At 54.2% G+C, this 23,676-nt stretch overlaps 8 protein-coding genes and 1 non-coding gene across 9 annotated transcripts; 3 read left to right on the top strand and 6 right to left on the bottom strand.

The window, feature by feature from the left end:
* Positions 1-3,561: 3,561 nt before the first annotated feature.
* N0V96_010114 (uncharacterized protein) lies at positions 3,562-4,352 on the top strand (the record flags this gene model as incomplete). The annotated part of the gene is made up of 2 exons (XM_053196740.2): positions 3,562-3,566; positions 3,974-4,352. 2 exons carry the CDS (start codon positions 3,562-3,564, stop codon positions 4,350-4,352), a joined length of 384 nt encoding a protein of 127 aa, XP_053045895.2.
* Positions 4,353-5,079: 727 nt separating this feature from the next.
* N0V96_010113 (mitochondrial 54S ribosomal protein bL31m) lies at positions 5,080-5,769 on the top strand (the record flags this gene model as incomplete). Its single annotated transcript, XM_053196741.2, has 1 exon — positions 5,080-5,769. The coding sequence occupies one exon, from the start codon at positions 5,080-5,082 to the stop codon at positions 5,767-5,769; it is 690 nt and encodes a 229-aa protein (XP_053045896.2).
* Positions 5,770-6,159: 390 nt separating this feature from the next.
* Positions 6,160-8,068, bottom strand: vps5 (Vacuolar protein sorting-associated protein vps5; the record flags this gene model as incomplete). The annotated part of the gene is made up of 4 exons (XM_053196742.2): positions 6,160-6,315; positions 6,368-6,970; positions 7,024-7,404; positions 7,481-8,068. The coding sequence occupies 4 exons, from the start codon at positions 8,066-8,068 to the stop codon at positions 6,160-6,162; spliced, it is 1,728 nt and encodes a 575-aa protein (XP_053045897.1).
* Positions 8,069-8,791: 723 nt separating this feature from the next.
* TAF5 (Transcription initiation factor TFIID subunit 5) lies at positions 8,792-12,040 on the bottom strand (the record flags this gene model as incomplete). Its single annotated transcript, XM_065758851.1, has 4 exons — positions 8,792-9,917; positions 9,967-10,772; positions 10,829-11,014; positions 11,756-12,040. 4 exons carry the CDS (start codon positions 12,038-12,040, stop codon positions 8,792-8,794), a joined length of 2,403 nt encoding a protein of 800 aa, XP_065612618.1.
* A 960-nt stretch (positions 12,041-13,000) lies between these two features.
* Positions 13,001-13,372, top strand: N0V96_010110 (uncharacterized protein; the record flags this gene model as incomplete). The annotated part of the gene is made up of 1 exon (XM_053196744.1): positions 13,001-13,372. One exon carries the CDS (start codon positions 13,001-13,003, stop codon positions 13,370-13,372), a length of 372 nt encoding a protein of 123 aa, XP_053045899.1.
* An 862-nt stretch (positions 13,373-14,234) lies between these two features.
* N0V96_010109 (uncharacterized protein) lies at positions 14,235-17,509 on the bottom strand (the record flags this gene model as incomplete). The annotated part of the gene is made up of 4 exons (XM_053196745.2): positions 14,235-15,831; positions 15,887-16,795; positions 16,845-17,117; positions 17,181-17,509. The coding sequence occupies 4 exons, from the start codon at positions 17,507-17,509 to the stop codon at positions 14,235-14,237; spliced, it is 3,108 nt and encodes a 1,035-aa protein (XP_053045900.2).
* Positions 17,510-18,857: 1,348 nt separating this feature from the next.
* On the bottom strand, positions 18,858-21,064 carry BBP1 (Branchpoint-bridging protein; the record flags this gene model as incomplete). The annotated part of the gene is made up of 6 exons (XM_053196746.2): positions 18,858-19,514; positions 19,567-19,884; positions 19,947-20,170; positions 20,362-20,579; positions 20,640-20,850; positions 20,911-21,064. 6 exons carry the CDS (start codon positions 21,062-21,064, stop codon positions 18,858-18,860), a joined length of 1,782 nt encoding a protein of 593 aa, XP_053045901.2.
* A 463-nt stretch (positions 21,065-21,527) lies between these two features.
* N0V96_010107 lies at positions 21,528-21,622 on the bottom strand. The gene has a single exon. It is a non-coding gene; the product is annotated as a tRNA-Ile (tRNA).
* A 227-nt stretch (positions 21,623-21,849) lies between these two features.
* On the bottom strand, positions 21,850-22,874 carry GST2 (Glutathione S-transferase 2; the record flags this gene model as incomplete). Its single annotated transcript, XM_053196747.2, has 5 exons — positions 21,850-22,232; positions 22,292-22,311; positions 22,364-22,401; positions 22,458-22,646; positions 22,737-22,874. The coding sequence occupies 5 exons, from the start codon at positions 22,872-22,874 to the stop codon at positions 21,850-21,852; spliced, it is 768 nt and encodes a 255-aa protein (XP_053045902.2).
* Positions 22,875-23,676: the final 802 nt, after the last annotated feature.

The following is a 23,676-nucleotide window of genomic DNA, read 5'->3' as shown; positions in this document are numbered from 1 at the left end:
TTTCTTGTGCCTTCCTCGCCTGCCTGCCGCCTGCCGCCTGCGCCTGCCTCCATTGCACCTCAGACTCAGACCTGCATGGAAAAGAAGAGAATCGCCATCCAATGCATCTGGGGAAAGGTCGCCTTACCGCCATCCACTGAAGTGCGCTTGCCTTGTGAACAGCTTCAAGTGTATTTACCTTAGGTACCTCACCTTACCTTATGTAAGGAACATCTTCTGTATGTACCTTACCCTGTACCTACTTCAGAAGGTCGAGGAAGGCGTCGCTCTACCTAGGTACCTCACGTAGCGTCCGGTGGTCACAGCTTCTTGCCTTCCATTGATTCTCCCTTGCCTCCGTGCCTCCGTGCCTCCTTCGATGTGGGGATGAACAGTGTCTGTTTGTCCAGTCCAAAGTCTTCTTTTACTCCAGTTTTACCGCCTTCGAACGATGGATCCCCGTTCACAATGTTCTCAAGCAGAAATCGACACTTCCACTGTTTGCTAGATACTTCTGTTTGCTCCAAGGTCCATCTTGAATGGTTCGATGTCAACGCGGGCGAAGTTAAGCCCAGCAGCCAGTCGTCTGGCGTTGAAATACCCTTGCCACAAGTCCCACCCATCGACGAGGCTGAAAATACAGCGCCACCCCTTCGTGAAATCTGCCCCGAGATTGGGTGCTGGGCTGCTGGCTTAAGTCTGCGGCGGCGCCTTACGGATATGTCAGCACATCTCATCTCCCCCGCGTCTGAACCGCCCGCATCATTGGCAACGGCCAGGGGGTCGTTGCACGGTCCATCTCTTTTCATGACGTCTATTCTCGGCTTCAACTACAATGCCTGCTCTACTTCAGTTGGGACCCGTTTCACACCGCTGCCAAGGAGCCGCAGAAAGAGTTGCTTATAGAACTTGCTCTATCCAAAACCTACCAGCAGACATTAAGACAGGCCAATTAACTCCCGTCTATTTACGCTTTTTGACTCAGACTATTTAACTCTCAATTCAAGGTTAATTTTGACCACCCTCGACAATAGTTGCACTTGGTTGGGCATATCTAGACACATCCCGACACTGAAAAATAGGACACGGGCGAGTTTCCAGGCCCGCACTGGGCTGAATGAATGCTATTTTCTATGCTAAGAGTGCTGGCCAGGTCCAAGCGGTGGCAGAACCACCTAAGGCAGTTTCGGTAACCGCTCTATGCGGGATAAGCGAGATAAGCGAGATACTAAGCGATGGGCAGACTGAACAATATGAAGTTCCAACAGCAATAGTCTACCTGTTAGGGCAGCCCGTTTTGCGGTCACAAGCATTCCTCCCCTTAGGACAAGGCTTGCCTTTCTTGGTGCGTGTGTCGCAACAATCGGCATCCTAGACAGAGAGAATGTTAGAAAGGTGCTTTGTGATGTCTTAAGGCAGAAGGGGCAATTCACTAGGCTACTTACACACTGCTGCGGGGTGATTCCAAACTTGGCACAGTAATTGTCTGTGTCGCCGCCAACGTTGCAAGCGCCTTGCCTGTTACAGGCATCTACGTTATCTTTACCGCCCCAGCAGCAATTAGGATCGTAGCTTCCTGCAATCATGCACTTTATCGAGTGTTAGCGACTCTGCATCAAAGCTGGCCGAAACCGAAGAGGTCACCTACGCCAGCATTAACCGATGTAATGGTCATGGCAGTAACGAAGATAAGTTTGATGAGCTGCATATTGAAGATATGAAGTGCTGCTTGAAGGTGGTTTTGAAGTAAGGTATTTTAGAGGTCGTGATAGTTGTGTTGTGAATGAAGAGTCGAGTGATTGCAACTCTCAGTCGACAGATGATCCAAACCTTTATATAACATAAAATTCCTTTGAGGCATTGCCATAATGCATCGATGCCACTCCTAGAAATACGCCGCTAGTCTTGCTCGAGCAGGAAATACCGAACTCGTGATATGAAACAGACTAGACTTCTTCATGCAATAACTATTGTTAGTTCGCGGACTTGAGAATGTGCTCGTCGAACCTCATAGAGAGATGAATAGGCAACATAAACTTTCACTAGTATCGATGGCCTTGACGGCCTTGATGGCCTCGAAGAAGAAACACCTCCTCGAACAGGAGGTGAACAGACATACCATATCCCACTTCGGCCATATTGATATTCACTCAAACCGACACGTATTTCTCTACTATTACCTTATACTTTGCCAAGTATTACTCAACGTAAGGCGGCACTCGGGCAGCTGAGCACAGTATGAAACGCGATAGACGCGGGTATTCCTACTGTCACCACAGAATAAACTGACTCGCATACCTACTCGCACGGTTGTAAACTCTATAAGCGATGAACTACGGGCCTTGGAACATGCTTCATGGATATTGTTTCCTTAACGGATGCTCTAAATCTGAATATTCTGCCTTGGTGGCCTGGAATAAGAAAACTTGCCGGACTAGGAAGTGTACGTGCATACCTTACCAAGTCTCGACTTGAACATGCCGACTATCAAAGGCAACTAGCTCGAACATTGGCACAATCAGTGTGCTACGCCGATGGACTCTGGGCACCCCTTTAGGATGTATCAAGGCCGTAGTCTCATGAATTGGAAAGGGGCAAGCCCGAATATCAGGATTCTATTTTCAAGTACACACAGCGGTTTGAGCTATCTGAGAAAAGTATAAAGCTCATCTGTCGTTGATCATCAGGATGACTTAGAACCAGTTCATCCTCATCTCTATCCAACTTCAATATCTTACACATCTGCAACCAAATCTGATTCAATTCCTCAACCATGAAGTTCTCCTCAGTTATTATCAGCATCATCTCCCTGACGGTGGGAACGGCCATCGCCAACCCGACTAGGCTTGAGAACCGACAGAAAGCCCCAGGAGTTGGCGACCCAAATGCTCAGTGCGATGGGAAGCATGACTGTTGCTTTAGCTCAGAAGCTGCCTGCTTTAGGCAGTACGGTACTCTTTCTGGCAACATTTACTGCCCGCTACACAAGTATTGTGCTACAGACTATAATATCCCCCGCACCAAATGTGTAAGTAACACGATGAGAAGAATTAAAGGGCAGAACTGACGTGTAGTATGCATAGAACGCTGATTGCTGTTCAATCTCGAATGGCTTGGGCCGTGGGTGTCCGGGCAAATAGATGGAGTCGTTACACTGTCTTTACTGGTGTTGGATCTCACATTACACCACTATTCAGGATAGCGGATCCATTTCGGGTGCCCTTATTTTGAATATGTCTGAAGTGGGGTGTGAGCTTCAAGCGACTCCAATGCGGTGGGCAGTGAAAAGCTTATGACGGGAGGAGAAGAACCTATGATCATGAACGCGATTCGTAACATTGTATGCATAGAATGAGTGAATCTAGAGAATTTCATCTATTGGACTTGGCCAAAACCGACCTGTTTGATATCTCTCACCTGACGGTCTCTTATGCAAAGTTGGTTGTTGGAAATAATTCAGAGCCCAGTTCATACCGTCAACAAGCTCCGAGTGCCGATTTATAGCCGCCCTAATCATCCTCTTTGAAATCAATGGGCGGAGTTTCCCTCACATAGTATACACTCTATCCGCAATCTCTATACATGGGGTATGATACACAGCATCTCCAACCTCAGTCTCCCGCCTTCACTTCTCTCCCTTTACCAAACACTCTCCCAGCGTCCGATACCGTCGATCAGCATAAACAAGCCCAAACCCCTCCCTCCCCCTCACAACCCCCTCAACCTCCCCAACAACAACAACATGATCCCTAACCCGCACCATCCCCTCCCCAAGAGCCCGACACTTGATCACATACAACACCCCTTCCCTTCAAGCAAAGGCGCCTCCCCATCCTCCTCAACAACCTCAACCCCCTCAGGCAACCCCTCAAATAACCCCTCCCCGGCACCAGCGTTCCCCCTCGTAAACAAATCCGCAACCCCTCGCGCCCTCCCCTCCCTCTGCGAGAACATGCACATTGAAAACCCCGCCGCTCTCACGAATCGCACCCAGCGTCCGGCTCGGCGTCCGGACGTTGAACGTCACCAGCGGCACGGGCTCCATGCTCAAGCTCACGAAGCTCGACATCGTCATGCCCCGTGGCCGACCCGCTCGGTCTGTGGCCGTGGCGACGACGACCGAGTGCGCTAGTCTCCGCATCACGCCGCAGAGCTGTGCTGGGAGGTCGGCTGTGGGGTCGTGGGTTGTTGTTGGGGGTTGGGAGGGTTCTCTGCGCCATGTTGTCGTTGGTGTCATTGGTTTCGAGGAGGAAGAGGAAGAGGAGGAGGAGAGATATCGCGGTGTCGTGTGTATTGTTCGGTGGTGCTCGGAGGCGGAGGTCGGCGGGTTTAGGCCGACGGGCCTTGGTATGCATGACGAACGTTCATTCTGAGCTGAGACGATGCGTTAGTGACCATGTTCAAGCATATTGAATAGTGGCAATGCCTTACAGCTTCCAATCAGGGTCTGCTGAACGCCGCCTCCTCCGGTCCTTGGCCGGCCGACGCGACGCAGCGCGGTCCCCAGCACACGAGCTCCGGTCATCGCATGCGCCGGAGCTTAGCCCGAGGTTGCCGTACGGGGTAGCGCACAGTCACTTCGCAATTCGGCAGTCTAACAAAGCAATAGACGGTGCAACTGTAATCCGCGCAGGTCGCGTCTGTAAATTCCGTCAAAAGAAAGCAATGGCTCGTGGAGTGGCTATGAAGGACGTCAAAAGCTGGACTTCCTTACCCCCCTTGTAATGGTGGTAGCTCAAGCTCCCAGTGATGTAAATCGAACCCAGAAAAATTCCTTATCGATAAGAAACCACTCCCCGGGCACACGCTGAGCTGTGGACCCGCGCGCACGGAACTCCCCGGCCCCGACCAACCGAAATTTTGGTTTCCTTAGGTCGCGCGGCCAGCGGCCAAGGAGAATCGAGATAATCGAGCCAGCATCGCCAAAAGCTTCAAACAAATTCTCCTTTCCCACGCGCGCGCTCCCTCCGCCCTTACCGCACGTCGTACCACTTCCGCCAGCGCCAATCACTCCCCACGCCTGACGAACCCTGCTCGAGTGGCCGATCCAATTTGAGCCTCCCTTCAGCCTCCCGCATCCTCGAATCCAAATCCGCAAAAATGGGCAAGCTCCCAACCCACCTCCCAAGGCCAACAAGCCTCCTCGCCCACCGACCCTCCCTCACAACCTGCTCCGGCACCTCGACAACCTCTTCACCGAGAATAGGTCTCCCAACCCAACAATCCCGCGCAGCAACCTTTATCCCCGCCCCCGCCGCCCCCTACACCTTCACCCAGCTCATCCAGCTCTCCGACGGAAGCACCTACACCGTCCGCACCACCTCCCCCAGCCCGCTCGTCCGCTCCGCAAAGGACTCCCGCAACCACGCCCTCTGGCAACCCTCGGACAAGTCCCTCAAGAACGTGGAAGTCGACGAGGCCGGAAAACTCGCCGCCTTCCGTGAACGTTTCGGTCGCGGGTTCGATCTGGCTGCCAAGAAGCCGACGGAGGAGGAGCTTAACGCTGCTGCTGCCGCTGCCGCCGCCGCCCCCGCCCCTACATCAGGCGCCGCTGGAAAGGGTGCTGCTGTAAAGGACGCTGCCGGAGGAAAGAAGGATGCTGCTGCTGCTGCCGCCCCCACAAAGGAGGCCGCGGCACCTGCCCAGCCCGCCGCTACCCCCGAGGACGACGACATCTTCGACATGGGCGATTTGATCAGCGGGTACGCCGCGATGCAGCCGCAGCAGGCTGCTAAGGAGCCCCCCAAGAAGGCGGCGGCACCGGAGAAGGGCAAGAAGGGAAAGAAATAGGGTAGCGCGAGAGTAGGACACAGACAACAATCACCACTGTCACCAGCATTAGTGGGAAACAAGCTTCTACGATGCATAGAGACGGATCATTGTATAAAAAGAAGGGGAGATTTCACGGAGGGCTGCCGAGAGGGCGAATAAAAGCTTGGTCAGAGGAGGAGGAGGTGGATTACGGGAGCCCCTTATACCCCCATGGGGTTTCTTCTACTGTCAGATATGTACAATAACCACAACTACTACAACCAAGAAAGGATAGGCTCCACAATGCACTTGTGCCCACACTTGATTCACTCGTTACTCGTCCCAGTGTGCCGTGGGGTCGAAGAAGAAACCGCTGCTGTGATGCGTAGGTATAATGTAGTGAATCAGAGGACGCCGTGCCTCGGGCTTCTAGTCAGAGTCGTCGTTGATGGTGGCACGAGCCCTGTCAATGGCCGTGTTGCCGGGCGGCTTGCCCGAGGGTTGGATGACGGGGGGTCGGTAAAAGACCGTCTCGTCGTCCTCGGCATCCAACTGCATGAGGAACGTCTCCCACTTCTCAATCAACTGTCATGTGTCAGTCTCAATCCCACCTCGTGAACGTCGCGGATTGTCTTACCTCTTTTTGTGCCTCTACCGCGCTCTCCAAGAAGGTCTCAACGCCACTCTTGAAGTCCTCCACCTTTTCTCTCTCAAAGCGGTCCAGCTCCGCCCTCATCAACCGGCCCATGTCCTCAAACAAGAGCCTGGCCTGGTGCACCTTTCTCTCCACGTCGCCGACCTCCGCGCTGACCTGGTTCAGCCTGTCCTGCTGGCTCTTGCCTTGCCGCAGAAGCTTGTCCTGGGAGGCCTTCTTCTTCTGCAGCTCCGACTCGGCCGAGTGCCACGAGTGGAACGCTTTTTGTCGCTGGCTGAAGGCCTGCTTGACTGATCCAATCAGGCGGATGTACTCCTCGATAATGATGCCAAAGGTCAAAACATCCTGCTGGGCCTGACGGTCGTAGACATCGCGGATCGTCAGCTGCAGCTCCGAGAGCGCATCTAGCGGGCCCGACAGCGAGGGCGAAAGCTCAACCGTGGACAGGGCATGCAGAGACGCCGAAAAGTCTCCAGCGGCCTCGGCCATCATCTTGCGCTGGCCAACCATTGTCTCCATAGCCTTGAGCAGCGCCTTGAGCTGGTTCTCAAGCGCATCAAGGTACACCTTGCGATCGTGGAACCACTATTGACATTTGTCAGTACGTATTTCTCCTAGTAGTCCCAGCGCACACTCACGTCATCTTGCTCAACAAACTTGCTGCTGCCGCCGACGTTAATACCCAGACTGCCGAGAACACCCTTGCTCTCTCCGGGAATCGGCTCTCTCCGCTCCTTGTGCTTGACGTCGACGTTGAACGATTCGCTCTCGAGGAACAGCTTCAGGTCGGCATCATGCTGCAGGGTAGGGTGCGCAGCAGTCTTGTTCACCATCTTCTCCAAAGCGGCGCGACGCCCTTCGACAAAGTTACTCTCGAAGCGACCGACGGCCTGCTTATCCGGCGGGGGTGGCACAACGACACCCGGGTTGTTTCCATGCAGCGTGTTGTACAGCCAGAGGAAATCACGGTATCTGCGCTTCACCTCGAACTCGGGCTGCTTGTACGCTTTGGAGGAGGTCTGTCGATTCCACCATGATTAGCGCCAACTCCTCTCCCCCAATCCCCGCTTCACCAATGGAAGAGCTTCATCTTACCTTGGTCCTAACAGAGTAGACAATATGCGAGCTGGTCAAGTCGCCAACCTTGTGCGGATCTCCCACCGTAATCTGGAAGCTCGGCTTGCTCGCCTGCTCGACGCTGACGCTAGGCTGAGTATGCGTCCGCACCGGGCTAGGATGCGCAGCCTGAACGGGCGGCGGCTGTCTCGGGCCAGACGGGCGGTCATAATCGTCCTCGTCGATGTGATGAGGGTCGGAAGGACCGGCGCGGCGGCCCTGCTGGGGCGGCATCGAGGTGCGGATCACCATCTGCTCCTTCTGCGGCGGGACGGGCGGAGCGTCCTGACCGGCTTCGGCGCCATTGTCTGCGGCGGCGGGAGCGCCGAGGGGACCCAGAGGACCGAGGGGATCGTCGACGGCTTCGAGGCGGGTAGGTTGGGCGGAAACGAGTCGGCGGACAGGTCCCGAGCGTGAAGGGCGAGGTGCGGATGCCGTGCTGGGTGCATCTGACTTGGTCGCGGGCTGCGACGATGTAGACTCTTCACTTTGGGAGGGCTGCTGTTGGGTCGAGGGCTCGGAGGTGGGTTGCGAATCGCCCCATGGCGACTCTTCGAGGGGATCCATCCTTTCGGGTGCACGATGCGCCAGTGGCTGTGACAATTTCGTGGGAATGGAATCGGGTTAGATGGCGAGCCTGTGGAGTACCACGGAAAGCGGGCGATGGTTGAAGTGGTGAGTTGAGGTGAGGTGGGATGTGGTCTGGCAAAAGGCAAGGCAGCACAGTAAGTAAGGTAAGGTACATCCAAGGCACGGCCGGTTCTGGTTGTGTCTGACCGACAGGGGCTCAATGCGAAAGGTGCGCAGCTGCTCCGCACCACCTGATTCGCTGTGGCCCGTTGGAAGCTTCAGCCACTCGACCTCGATTGGGACCCCAGAGCTCATCGAGGCCCCTGTAGGTACCCACCCGGCCTGCCCCAGAAGCGCCGCAGTCGAGGTACCTTACCTAGCGGTTGCGGTCAACGTCACTACTTCAGTCTCGACTGACGCCGGGTAATGCTGGTGCTAATGTACCTGGCCGAGACATGCAACTCACAAAAGATACAATTCAAACGGAAACATTCACATGCATTTTACTTGGAGCATGGGCAAATGGGCTTCATAGCCTTTCCCAATTGACTAGAGGTATCTACTACATTGATGATTTACACAAACCAGTAACCAGGCGATTTTGCTGTCCCAGACCAGTATTACCTCGCCCAAATCATGTTTTGTCGACTACCGCGACCCCAACGCCAAACTCAAGATGAAGACAGTCCGATTGTTCCCTTCCAGAAGATCCCGCACCGTTTAACGGTCGGGATCGTAGCAGCCACCAGACACAATCAGGTTCATGCGGGTGAACTGCACCTTCATGACGGGCGTCTTCTTGGTCGGGAATGCGCTGATCTGGTCGGGCGTAATCATCACCTCCTTGCCCTTCTTCTTTCCACCGCTGGGAGCGTTGGAACCACTGCCGGTTGCTCCCTGGCCGCTGGCGTTAGGTCGCTCCGTCTGTCCGCTCGCCGCTACAATAGTGTCGCCTCCCTCTTGAGCAGGCGCCGCTCCTTGCTGCTGCTGAGCCACCTTGTGGCCCTCGGCAGGGAGCTCGACATCCCACACACGAACAGTGCCGTCTTGGCCGCCAGAGACGAGAACGTTGGACTCAACGCTGAAGCTCATGGACCAGATTCCGCCTTTACCGTGGCCGCGAGAGCGCTTGATGCGAAGACCCTTCTGGATGTCCCAGAAGAAGATGTTGCCACTGCAATCAGCCGTGGCCAAGATTCTGCCGTTAGGCGCGACCTCAATGGTGGAGATGTAGTCTGTGTGACCGGTGAAGACACGGACGCACTGGCCGGTGATGACAGACCACATGCGGACCGACTTGTCCGTCTCGTCGGAAGCCGAGAACACGTAGGTTCCGTTCGGGTGCCATGCCACGGCCGAGATGCTGGAATCGTGACCGACGAGAATGCGCTGCGCGGATGCGTGATCCTGCATCCACACACGAACAGTCTTATCCCAGCCGCCAGTCAAGAAGTAGTGGCCGAAAGGACCCCACTCGGCTCTCAACACCGGACCATCGTGACCCTTGTAGACGCAGACGCAAGCCCAGACATCCAGCGACCACACTCGAACGGTGCCGTCCGCAGAACAAGATAGCAGCAGCTTGGAGCTCGTCTCGATAGGAGACTCGCCTTTGCCTTCCTCGCCGAATGGCGCATGCTCGAGCTTGGCAATGGCGTCGGAGAAGGAAACTGAGTACACCTGAGCCGAGTGACCGATAAGCTTGCGGTTGTTGAACTTGAAGTCCTTCTCGTCGTTGCGCTTCGACTTGAGAGGCTTGCCCTCGAGATGCCACACTCGGATGTAGGAGTCCGTGGTGCCAATAGCAACCATCTCGTGATCCTTGGAGAAGTCCATGCATGATACGCTGTATTCATTTGTTAGTCGGATTTACCAGATGAGAACATCTTACTTGCCTTCCTAAAGTGTTGTGGAAAGTGAACATGCACGCGCTGACAGGAACGCCGACGCCACCGGTACGTCCGTCAATCTTGAAGCGATCACGGTTCTCTCTAACCTTCTGCATCTCCATGACAACGTCTCTGGCGCGAGATGGAGGCAGAGGCAGGTCAGCTCTTGTAGGACCATCAGCGCTCTCCTCACGCTTAATCTTGCGGTCGAACTCGTCTACCAAAGTAGCACGGCCATCGGGCGGGGGGTTAAGCGCATCCTCATCCTGGAGTTCGGCTCTGACATCATCACGGAGGTCCTCCTCCATGGGCAAAGGACCCAATTTAAGGGGCACCGTCTTGTCCAAGAGGTCCCTGTTTGAAATTCCGGTGAAGACTCCAGGGATACCCTCTTGCAGATCCACCTCGTCGATGTCGAGGTTCTGGGATCGGCGGTAAATCGCCTCGAAGCTAAACGGCTCGATAGGGCCGCGGGCCGTCGAGTCCAGCTGGCAGAAGGTCGAGAGGATGTACAGAATAACAGCGCCGCCATTATCCCGCTCGCGCTCGAGGAAGTGGAAGAGGTTGCCGCTGATGTGCTGGTTGAGCGGAACGCGGTACTTGTTCTCTCTGTACAACTTGGTAGTAGGGTTTTCCTTGGCGTGCAGAGCCAGTGTAATGGTGGAGAAGGTCTTCAGATCGTCGGAGTGAACACTCTCAAAGTACGACTTGAGGTTGTTGAGGATGATTTTGGCTTCCTCAGAGTAGTTCTGAGTGACGAGCTCGAGCCACGAGTAAACGAAGACAGGCCAGAGAAGCTTATTCAACTCGAACTGTAACAGGTTAGATACACTGATCCGGCACAAACGACGAGCCACTAGAGGCTTACCTTGTAGATGTCGAGATTGTTCTCGACCCACTCGCGGAGCAAGTTGAATGCCTTCAGGTACTTCTTGGGACCCAAATCATCAACCTTGTTGTGAATGGGTCTACCGTCAGGGCCCAAGTGCGAAGACTCTTGTCGGAAGATGGTTTCGGTACGGGTGTATCCCCGCTTCAGGAGATAGTCTGTGACCTAGAAATTGTGTCAGCGACGTCGGGGAAAGCGTTGAAAAGGCAAGTCTGCACGATCGCACTTTCACTGCCTTCGTAATCTCTGTGTCTTCTGGATCGAACATACTTGCTCTCTCGCGCCGCGCCGAAGACAAGTAGAACGTAGAGGAGGAAGGAGAGAGGATGAAGAGATACGAGTAGAGAAATCATGATCCACATAAGGAATGGGAGACACAGAGGGTGTTGGGAGAGAGGCAGCCCTCTTCCACGAGAATCCAGAAGCCACGCCGCCTTGACCCACCATCTCAACCTTAGACATCCTTTCTTGAAGGAGACTGGTCATTATCTTCAAACTCCTGGATGTTGATAATATTTCGACGTGAAAGACTAATAAAGACGAATGGGAAGGTGGTTGAGTTGAATGATGATGATGAAAGGCGATGAGTGAGAAAAAGGCAAGCAGGACTAGACACAAAGAAGTGTGAATGGGCAACTACCTGCTAGATAGTTTGGTTTCTGCAATTCTTCCAGAAGATGGAAGAAGCAATTGCTATCCCCTCGTCTCGTGCCTTTAGAGGAATACACAATCCTCACCCGGCGGTCTCATCTTTCACGGTTCCAACAGCACTTGCCGTCACCACCAGCCGTCGACCACCACGGTAACCACACTTGCAGCAACCTGACGATCGAGCCGTCTCCCGTCCTCATATAGACGCATAGAAACCACAGAAGAACCACCAAACAAACAGAAATCTCAACTTACAATCTGATTCAGATTCTGATTCGACATCGGCGCAGTAGCCGGCGCCGGCGCAGGCGCAGGCGTAGCCGTCACAGGAGGCGGGATCGGCGTCTGGCTAGTCGGGACAGTAGGAGCAGGAATGGGCGTCACCGTCGCCGGTACCGTCGTCGTAGCTTGTTGTTGTTGCTGCTGTGGCTGTTGTGAAAAGGATCCCGACGCGCCTGTGCCTGCTGCGCCTGCTGCTGCTGCCGCTGCTGGTGCGCCTGGGGTGGTGCTGGCACCTGGTTGAGCCGGGTTGCCCGACATTGTTTACAAAACAATTTCGATGGTTTTCGAATGCGTAAGGTTGCTGTAGATGAAGATTCTGATTCCGATTTGGTAGTGCGCCTTTCACGTCCCTGGGCGCATTAGTCGTGAACCGGGCGGGTGAGACGTGATCGTGAGTCGTCGAGCTAAGGTCGGGTATCCGTTGCGGAACCGAGGCTGCAATCTCCAGGTTTCTAATGAGTGTGTTTCTTCGGTGACAGCGGCGATTACTCTATACAGAGCACTGTAGTGCCGCAGATGCGATATCCCGAGTTTTGATGATAAGATTCGATGAGTTGTCGTCGTACGTCGCGTTCGGCCCCGATGAAATGAGGCTCGTTCATCCCCTGCAAGGCTGCAAAGGAAAGACGTGAGGTCAAGGTTGGCGGCGGAAAATATCTGGAGAGGACGGCGCTAAGCCCTCCTGGGTATGGTGCATTCCCCTCTGAGCTCAGTCATTGGAAGAGAGCTTCGACCTTCCCCGTTGTCGGACCCACCTTTTTTCCAACTCAGACGCGACTTCTTGGAGCTCACCTGTGAGCTCAAGCACTCACTCACTAGGCGTCTCACTCACCTTACCTCAACCTCTCATCTCACGAACTACAATCATCAAAAACCACGATCCCTCCAAGATACCATTTTCTTCCCACCTTCTCAAAATCATCGATTGCACACTTCAGTCCCCCCACAAAGAATTCGAGCTCGGTTCTCAAACACAAAATGGCAGACACAACAATGACCACAGACGCCCCCCCAAACGAACCCTTCACCCTCCAAGAACGAATCCAACAACTCTGCGAAATCGACACCCAAATAGTATCCCTAATGTCCCACACCTCATCCGCCCTCTCCTCCCTCGGCGCACCCCCAAAACAATCACCATCAGACCCCTCAAACCCATCCGCTCCTCCTTCCCAACCACCATCATCCTCCTCCCAAACCCAAACCTTCAAAACATCAATGGACGCCCTCCTCTCCACCCTGCACACAGTAGACGTCCACATGAAGCGCCAAATCCTCGCCCTCGAAGAAGCATCCATCATCAAGCTCCGCAACGACGCGGACCCCAAAACCCGCCAACCCGTCATGAACGAGGACGCCAAAATCGTCGCGCGCCCGTCGCTCGAACCCAACGGCGTCGGCACCATTGGTAATCTCGACGTCGGGTGGCTCAATAGCCGCAACAATAAAGTCGAGCGCGACATGGAGGCCGAGTTGTGGGCCAAGATGAGGGAGTTGCTGGAGCGTTACCACGCGAAGGAGGTAGCCGAGGGGGCTGGCGGCGGCGGCGGTGGCGGTGGTGGTATCAAGGATGAGAGGATGCAGGATTAATGGAAAATTTGGCATGTTAGTGGAATGAAGCCCGGGAAAGGACTGGATGGCTCAGTGATGAAGAGTCTCATTTACTGTCTCATTTACTTACACCAAGGTGGTGTGAGAACGAGAAGGCGAGCCTTGATATGAGGCGTGCTCTTTCCAGCAAACTTGCTCTGTAGACCAACAATTGATACCCTGTTACACAAAATCATTCGCAATCCATGGGGTGGAGGGAAGGTATCAAAAGGGGCAAAAAAAGCAAAAGCTCAGGTACCCAGTCCGTAAATCGAACTGAGCCCCTACGAAATCCTCCATCCGTTGACTTCTCGAGATTTCATACCAAGTTCTGTACTAACGGACCAGGGCGTTATACCGCTCGACCATGAGGATCGAGTGGGCTTGATTGAGGAAAGAGCGACCTCAACCTGAATGTAAGACAAGCTACTCGACACAGGCCCTGAATCCGCAGAGCCAAGTTTATGCAATGCTCAGGCAATACGCACGCATGACCTCCGCAACACGGTTGAACACGGTTCGATAGTGTACGCTTCAATGGCAGGGGCGTTTCCCGAATGATACTTCAAATTGATACCTATTACGCATGCTTTCGTTACCCGTCCGCAGCCTAGCCACCAGTGATTATGCTGTACCCCATGATCGCATGCTAACGTGAAAGATGCCTCTCGAAACGCCATCCAATGAACATAATTCAAGTCGCCAACCGCCATGAAGCAAAACACTATTCCAGCTCTCCATGGGCTCATGGCCTTTCATGTACCGCTCTAGCCTTGAACCAGAGCGTCCTTCCCTACAACCCCACGGAATACAGTGAAATCAAACTTCACCAAGTTGACAGTGAAGCAGTCCGGATATCCGCTCAGGCCTTGAAGCGCTTATATGCCTTGACCAGGCCTACGTCTTGCTTGGTGACGGCGATCCAGTCGGGGGCATATTGCAAAGCTTCGTCCAAGGCTGGTATTGTCCCGCGAACGTTGGCATCACTCCAAGAGCATGAGATTCTTCCGCTGAATCCTGCAGGCTTTCGAACCCGACGAATCCGAAGCTCCTCGTGTTCCTTCGCAATCTCCTCGTGAACTGGCTTCACGGGCTTAGCCACCGAGGGCTTGGCGGCTGGTTTGACGTCAATCGTCCACGGGATAGACGAATCTCTCCGCCAGAGCGTGATGCCGTCAATGCCCCCTTCAATAGGTGTGCTGAAAAGGGGATCGATACCGGCGCTTTCCCGAACCTCAAACGTCACAGAGTCGTCGAATTCGAGGACACACTGCTTTGACTCTGGGGCATCGATGCAAAGCTCATACTCGTTGGTCGAGTTCGAGTAAGTAATGTTAACAGTCACGAGATGTGCGTATGGATCCTTTGAAAAAACGAGTTCAGAAGAGGTGCTCTCCAGCTCTGGCAACCTGGGCAACACCGCAGATCCATCGAATCGACAATCAGATAGCAAGCCAGCGGATGGAGTGCAAACGACTTCCCGCCCTGCCGCAGATGGCAACTCGTTGATCATTTTGCGGGCGTACTTTTGCAGGCCGAGAATCGAAACCGAAGAGTTTCCATTATCCAGGTCCAAGCGCTGAATGAACTTGACCTTGTAGCGGTTGTTCGCGGAGAACGGGAAGGCGGCAAGGTTGTAGATGAGACTAATGAGGAAAATGAACAACAGGGCCAACGGCACGAAAGAGCTCGTCCTGTGGATGAACGGGGTAAGAGGCAAAGAAATCATGATACTGAAGACGGCGATTGCGGTATAGAGAAGCAAAGGATCCACACCATCGGCACCAATAGACTGCATAGCCGAGGTGATGAACAGAGCAACTTGGAGGAAGACAATGATGGTGATCGGAGCGAGCAGAAGGAGTTGGAAGAACCAGGTCCAAGATGGGAGCTTCGCTGACCACGGTTGTTCTTTCTCATAGGGCTGCTTCTCTTTAGTTACCTTGGTCTCCTCGTCATCATCGTCTGGGTTAGACATGATGGCAGAGAGCGAGCGTCGGTAGGTTGTTGCGAATGTCGTTCGTATTGTGCCATTATTTCCACTGCCATTCTCGCCACTCCTAAGCGGCGTTGTTTCCGTGGGCTCTTCTGTGGTTCCCTCTTCGTGCGGACTTGGAGAAATCAAAGCATCAGAGTTGGGAACCTCTGATATGTTATCCCTGGACTGCTGATCGTCGTGAGCCGTCTCTGCGTAGGCTCGCTTGCTCGGGAGCGCGAAAAGATCGCAGAGAGTAATGAGCGTCGCAACAAAGACGGCGGAATGGAAGAATGCAAAGAGATATCCCGAAGCAATCTGAAATCTGTCGGCGGCGGTCGTAACAGCAACGAGGATAGCCCAGCTCAAGATGAAGAGCCAGATGTGGGCATAACCGCGTTGAAGAGCACTCGGCCTGACGGCGTTGGCGCCTCGCGAGATTGTCCAGAATACGAGGAAGAACACAGACAAGGTCATTGCCCAGCTAATAGTATAAAGCGTCAGCATACAAATGTAGGATGGAGTTGACTTGGGCTTACACTGCATAGGGACTGCTGGAAACAACCTCAGGGTTGAGTCTCCGAACCAAGAGAGCAGAGAGGACGGTAATCGCGCCCGAGAAAATAAGGGCCAAGGGAAAACGGAAGAACCCCTTCCAGCCTCCGAGAGGGACCGATTCGTCGTCAATATCGACCTTGACCTTCCTTGAGAAGAAGTAGTACTTGTCCTGCCTCGACAGGATATAGGTGACGAGTACCAAGATCAGGGGAGATACGATGAGCAAAGTCAATGTCCACGCGAAGAGGCCACGGAGCTCAAGAGTGGCGAATCCCTTGCCAAACATGTCGAACCACACGCCCTCCGTACCGGAACCGCTCGAAACCTTCTTCTTGTCTCCGTCATTGCGCTTACCAGTGAAGGAGCCCGAAGTCTTCTGAAGAGAATCAACAGCAGCCAGGCTGCTGGAAAGCATGTGCCAAAGACTCTCTTGTGAGGCATGTCGGGTATCGTCTTGGTTGGTGTGGTACCGTGCTCTGGGTCGGTAGAATGCAATGTCGAGGCCACGCTGGCCAAAGTTCTCAACCCACACCTTATAATCGGTTTCGCTCTTGATCGCTCGAAGTTTGAAGCCATCGGCAGCAACAACGGATCCGAAGGGATGAGGGGCGTTTGCGTAAGCCTTGGATACCTCCAAGTCAGTGGTTCTAAAGAGGATGGCTCGCCCACCCGCACCGGCACCCTCGAGATTCACAAATGAGGTTGTGAAGTAGTAGAGAGGGCTGTAGTGGTAGGCTCTGGCTCCGTACAGGCCATCCTCTTCGCCGTTGTTGAGCAACAGTACAATTCCACGCTTGGGCTGCTGGCCAGGAGAAGTGAAGTAGTTGAGCATCTGAAGAACGCTTACACAACCCATGCCGTCGTCGGTGGCTCCGTAGCCAGTGGAGACTCTGTTCGTCTATCAGTATAACGGTCCAGCATAACAATGACACCACTTACGAGTCGTAATGGGCATTGACAAGAACGCCGCCCTGGCCAATGTTGCCACGCTTGCCCTTCCACCATTCACCGTCCTCGTCTTCTGTGCCGCGGATGTATACAAGCTTGTTCGTACCCTCGAAGTAGGTTGCATGGGCCGAAGTACCAGGTTGACCGAGTGGGCCAGAGGTGCCAGCGTACGTCACGTTTGAAATCATGTCGTCGAAGACGGTTACGAGGGGGCCCGTCGAAGCACGCTCAATGGCATCTTTGCGTGGAAGAGCTGGTGTGCTACTGCAGCAACCTCCAGTCAGCACATTTTCTCGGCACCAGAACGAACAGACGGGATTCACTCACTGGGCGTCTTGAGGCCAGACGACGCCGCCTGCATCCTTTTCCTTGGAATAGTCGACTCCGTTGCGTTTCAAGATCTCCTCGATCCGGGTCAAGATGTATGCGCCCACCTCATCGTTGGCACGGCTGTTGTAAGGGTGGTAGTTCTTGGTGATGTGCGTCAAGTCCTGCCAGGCCTCGGTTACGTTGATGCCGGTGTAGGAATTGTGGCTAGAAACAGACGGCACGGATTCGTGAATCCAAACGAGAGGAATGAGGAAGGCTGCGTAGACGACAATCAACCAGAAGGTGACCGGACCTGTCGTGAACCCGAAGGGGTTCTTGGCAGCCATTGCTACCGAATATTGCTGGGATTGCCCGATGGAATACTCAGAACCGTGTCGCTGAAAGCTTCGCAATGCAGTTGATACAATCTCGAGTTCTGCGCGAACAGGCAATGAAGCTCCGAATCCTACAGCTTCGTCCTCGGAGAAAAGGCGACGGAGATGGCCGGAGCCTGCTCGGTAGAGGGGTTGCGCGAACGAACCCTCGGAAGCTCAGATAAGGCAAAGCGATAGATAATTGCGATTAGTGTTACAGGGTCTAGAGGCGCAATAGACGGATGGGTTTTGGAAACCCCTAGCGAAACAACGATAGCAGTCGATCAGCGGGGAAACGAACGGGTCACAGAGGAAGCTGACGAGGAATGGATAAAGACGAACAAAGGCGACGGAGCAAAGTTGTCAGCCGACAGAAGGGAAGTTCTGCAAGTGGGATGAAGGATGAAGGAGGCTGGAGGTGGAAACGCCGCGCTCAGGGTGTGGGAAGGCGTCATGCCAGATCTGGGACAGACAATGGGCGCACCTTCCTGGCCTGGGATGATGCGCAGTGGGTAGGAGCTGCCTGCTGCTGCTGCTGCTGCTGTTGCTGTTGCTGTTGCTGTACAGTATATAGGTACCTTAGGTGGCCCAAGCTCCCATCCTCTGTTCTAGAGCGCCAACGGCGGCCTTCATTCGAGCCTCAGGTAACCCACACACCCACCTCACATGCAAGACGAATGTCATCGATGCGGGGAACTTATGCAACCTCGCCCAGAAAACTTGCGACTGGCTCCCTTCAATCTTGGCCCGTTGAAAAATGATTGGACTTGGAGTGGTGTTGGACATCGAGATATCGTAGCGCCACGATGACAGAGTTTCGGTGACAGCTTGGGTGGCTAGCCATCTTGAACTCTCTACTCTTTTTGCCTCTCCAGCACTCGGATCCGACTCCAATACAGCGCTTTGAGCTTTCAAGTGTGTCACATACAACTTCACGTGGACAGGCTGAGTTTCCTCAATTGGGATGAACTTCATCTTTTGGCTATGAAAGAAACGCACCGAAGCATAAAGAAAAGCCTATGGATTAGTGTCCACTAGAATTCCCGTCCCTTTCTATCGTACAATTTGCTTTCTTATATCCGCTGTTCTGTTGATTCTGCTTTTTGCGTTAAGTGCTTGCTGCCCCCACTGGGGTTTTCAAATACTCAGGCGAGGAAAACGCGTCGATGCGTAGGTGCGAACACTTGTCCAACCCTGGAAGTCATGGTATGAATCCTTGGTTGTTAGTTGAGCGTTAGTTGTCAACGTAGTCGGTGTGCAGATGCGAGCTTGGCATCAAAGTTAGTCGTCTGAACTACCAGCTAAGCTCCCTCAAGCCACTTCAGGCACCAGGGGGAGGTGGGGGAGGTTGGTCGCTGGGAGGCGGAGGAGGAGCATTGTCCGAGGGAGGCGGGGGAGGGGCGCCTCCAGCATACTGCTGGATGAGTGCGTTGAGGCCACCAGCCAGACCTGGAGGAGCTCCAAGACCAGGAGCACCAGGAGGCGGGGGAGGGACACCAGATGGCGGGGCAGCCATGCCGGGAGGAGCACCGTATCCCGGGTATCCACCATAACCGCCGTACCCGTTCTGGGTTCCGGGAGGCTGATGCCAAGGAGCGGCACCGGGAGCAGCGCCAGCAGATTGACCACCGTAACCACCTTGGCCGCCGCCGCCATAGTGATCACCACCGCCGTAGCCGCCGTGGCCGCCATTGTGGCCACCTCCATGGTCATCGCGACGGTTACGATCACGGGCCCAAGGAGCAGGACCGCCGCCGCCGCCGCCGCCACCGTCACGGTCGCGGTCACCACGATCGCGATCATCACGCGAGTCGTTGTTACGGCTGCGCCAAGGAGCAGGACCGCCGGTGGGACCGCGCTGCCAGGGCTTCGCATCACCGCCGCTGGGTCCGTTGTTATTGTAGGAACCAGGGCCGGCTTCGATACGTGCAGGTGCAGCGCCACCGGCTGAGCCGCCGCCGAGTTCTTGCATAAGTTGCTATCGCAAAGTCAGTATTGGGTTTTCCCATAATGAATGCAGAAAAACGTACCTCGTACTCGCGGTCGACCGCGTCTCCGCCTTCAATACGGCCAGCCGAGCCAGCTCTGCCGGCACCGTCATTGCGCCAGCTGGCTCCCTTCTGTCTATCGGGACAATCTCTAGCCATGTGTCCGGCGTTGCCACAGACGCGGCAGATGATGCTGGCAGTGTAGTTCTGGCGCTCGGGGCAGTCGTACTTGCGATGGCCGATCTGGCCGCAGTTCTGGCAGGCCTGGTTCTCGTCGTCACGGAGGGTACCGTTGAGGGCAGCAAGCTCGCGAAGCTGGTTGCGCTTGAGCTCATTTTGTCCTTCGGGAATGGACGCGGCCTGGCAGAAGAGAGGTGTCAGCGTTTGCTGCCAATTGACATTGAGAAGGGGGAGTGACTTACAGTTTCAATGACGTTGTGGATTAGTTTCTTGGCCTTGTTGACCTTCTCCTCTGTATCGGCCATAATAAGACAGTGAAGGTCCTCCTCCTGGTTGCTGGCGTGAGCTGCGTCCGAACGACCCTTGCCCTCCTTGACTGAGCCCTTGCCGCGAATGGCAATCTTGGCGCCAGATTCTCCCTCCATCTTCTTCAAAGTGTTGCCACGGGGTCCGATAAGTAAGCCGACTTTACGACAAGAGCTAAGCGTTAGTGTCTGTATCAAAAGGGTGAAGCAAGTTATATGACGGTCCCACTCTCCAAACAAGGCCAGGTCTGACAAGACACCTGGAGGATGCATGACAAGCTTGGCCAGAGTCCAGGCAGGGAACAAGGGAAACAAGAAATTTTGGTTAGGGTTAGAGGGTTAGCAATCATACTGAAGTTAATTTCTGGGTAATCGTTAACAGGCACATAGACCTTCTCTTGGGTCTTGGTGGGCCTGCGGTAGTCCTGTGGCGGGTGGTAGTTAGGGATGGTCTTCATGGCCTTTTCGATGAGTTTGTGGCGCTCGTCTTCGAGGCGCTTGCGGTATCGGTACTCGCGCGTGTTGATACGGCGACCATGGTTATCGTACTGAGGAGCAGGAGAGGGTGATCTGTAGAGAATAGGAGTCAGCTCGGTGCTGCGCATTGTTTGACATGTGTGGACAACGTACCTGTCTCCATCCGCGGGAACGACGTCGTCGATGCGAAGCTTCTGGCTAATTTCCGTAATACGGAGATGAAGGGTGTAAGCCTCCAACTGCTCGCCGGTCATGTTCGCCGTGATGGCCGTCGTCAAGCCCATCAATCCGGCAGCCTTGTTTTCGGACGCGTCGCCCCAACGGTTTCTCTTCTTTCTGCGGCGTGGGCCATCGGCATCGGTACCTAGAAGCGACGTTAGCGTCTGTTATGTTAGGAGGTAGAAACTGCAATGCGAAGACTTACGAGGCTCTGGGCTGCGACCGCGCTTCAGCTCTCCGTTGCCATTGCTTGGGGGAGCTTCCTGGAACTCCTCTTCACCACCATCATCGCCGCCGAACCGGCGCTTCCCCAACGGGATGTTGTTGGAACCCGTGATTCCCTGGTTTCTCCACGACATTTTGGCTGATGCGCGATGGCGAGCAAGCTGTCAGCTAGAGGGGATAGCGTGGTGTGATGGTGATTGTGGATTTCGATGGTTGAGGGAAGGGAACTTTTATATGGAACCGATGCAATAATATGGGAGGGCCGTGACGGAACCTTTCAGCCTGGAGCCTTCTGTCCTTCAGCTAAGGGGCGGGAGCCAATTGGCCCGAAGTTTTCGGGCGCCACCGAGGCGGGCCCGATTGGGAAGCTGGATAGGTGCACGTGACAGCCAAAGTCCGATACCACTGACGCGGACCGAGAAGAGTACTAGCGCCAACGGTCGGTCGAACCTTCGTCTCCAAAGCACAATGAACAGAAAAAGAAAAGGGCAACTGGAATTTAACCCAACCAACGAAAGCTTGCCAACCGTCCCAAACCCCGTGTCTTGATGATGTTTGACTTGCAGCAGCACCAAAACCTCAATTTTATCAAAAATGTGATCAGTGGGAGGCTTGAACTCCCGGCCTTGGCATTACGCAACATTTCAGGTGAAATATTAGTACCACGCTCTAACCAACTGAGCTAACCGACCCGATTGGACTCATTTGAGATTGAAAGTCAGCTCTGGTGCTAGCTTCATGAAGGTCACTGTTTGTGCGCGACTCGTAATTGTGCATTGATCTTTAATGACATCCTTCATTGTTCAGTAGAAAACAACATGCTAATATTTGAAAATCCCATGCTTTTCTTCTTGAATTGTTTGTTCATCGGTACTTTTTACGGCCCATTCCCTTGAGCATCACCAAGCACCTAACACTCTCACTTCTTGGCGGCATCATCCTTCATCCCCTGCTGAATCCATGCAGCAGCCCCCTTGGCCTTCTCGTCGAGCTCCTCATCCGTCATCTTGAAGTGGTCCAGCGCCGTGTGCTTAGAAGGCACGTGGCGGCCCTGCTCGAAGCCGGGTCTCTCCACCAGCTTGAACAGCCAAGTCTTGAGCGCGGGAAACTCGTCCAAGTCGATGCCCGCCCACTTACTCGCCGCCACCCAGCCCCAGCTGGAAATGTCGGCAATCGTCACGCGGTCACCGACGAGGTAGCCGCTGGGGTTCGCCGCGAGCGCTGTGTCCATGGTGCGGTACAGGCGGCGGGTCTCGTTGGTGTAACGGTCGATACCGTACTGAATCTTCTCGGGTGCGTAGCCTGTGCGAGAGTCAGTTAATGAATAAGAGCAAACCGAAGCGATTTAGGAGTTGGCGCACGCTTGAAGTGATTGGCTTGTCTGAATGCTCATTAGCTCGTTGTCATGTCATCAGAAGTGATAGGCAACTTACCCCTGCATGGGACCCAGGCCGCCCATCTGCCAGTGCAGCTATATCTCTTGCATCAGCTTCACGGCGCTCTTCGTCACGTGTAAGTAGATCATACCCAGTTGTTCACCTCCCAGTACTCGCGCGAGCCATAGGGATAAGAGACCTTGTGGTCCTTGTCGTAGCGGTCGACGAGGTACTGAAGGATACTTCCCGACTCAAACAGGCGGATAGTCTTTCCGTCCTCAAACTTGTCGGTCAAGGCCGGAATGCGCCCATTGGGGTTGATCTCCAGGAACCACGGCTCCTGCACCCGTGCATTAGCATGATGGCCTCTAGAGGGGTTTAAAATAGACCCTCGGTCTACCGTACAACTGGACGGTTCTGGGATGCCAACCTTTTGCGTGTTCTTTGAGATGTCGATGGGCGTGACCTGGTACTCCAGGCCGAGCTCCTCAAGAAGAATGGACACCTTGATGCCGTTGGGGGTACCGGTGGTGTACAAGTGGATATCGGTCTTGGTCTTGGCAGCCATGTTGAAGATTTGTTTACTCAATTGTCCTAGCCGAGATGTCATATGCTTACGATGCAAGTGTTGAACGGAGGTTTTACGTGATGTCGCCGCGATGTGCAGAGAGTGAAGTTGTGCTTAAATCTAAATACTGAATTCTAATCCACCTGCCATTGAGCTCAACGCCACTTGGGCGCATTTATATGAACCCCTCACTCTGTGACCGACCAGAGCTATGTAAGCTGCCATCATCTTAATAATCCAGGCGGGCGCCCCACACACGGTCCGTGGAAGCTGGCACGCTGGGCGACGGTCTGGCAGCTCTTGTCTGCGAATAACGTGGTACCGTGGCACGATTGCTTCCGTCAGAGTGACCCCTCCATTGCAGCAGAAAGGGCGCGGGCACGGCGGGGCTTTCACCTTTATTTTGCTTAGAAATCACGGCAGGGACTGTCTGCAGCCCACATGTCGTCACTTTCCCCGCGCCCGGTTGGTGTACCGAAGTATGGGGCCTCCGATGCAGTTGCGACTGTCCAAAAGTCCGAAGTCCTTCCCCCAAAGGTCCAACCTCTAATCACGGAATGACTAAGCAGGTCAACTTCCTTCAAGGTACCTTACCAAACAGACATCTGCGCCTTTCAGTCATCAACATGGCCCAACAGAATTGATCGGACATCTCCTCCGTACCTCAGCCCAAAGGGTTCGCTCAATTCCAGGATACCTGTCTGCCTGCACCCTATCACGAGCTAAGCCGGCCGATAGAGACCTGGGCAGCCAAGCTCCGTGGTGCTACGAATCCCATCGATAATGCTTAGCTACGGGACAT

This window comes from Colletotrichum fioriniae, assembly GCF_027942845.1.
Source record: "Colletotrichum fioriniae strain IMI 355084 chromosome Unknown scaffold_13, whole genome shotgun sequence".
Taxonomy (NCBI): domain Eukaryota; kingdom Fungi; phylum Ascomycota; class Sordariomycetes; order Glomerellales; family Glomerellaceae; genus Colletotrichum; species Colletotrichum fioriniae.
This window is presented reverse-complemented; position numbering and strand designations above follow the sequence as displayed.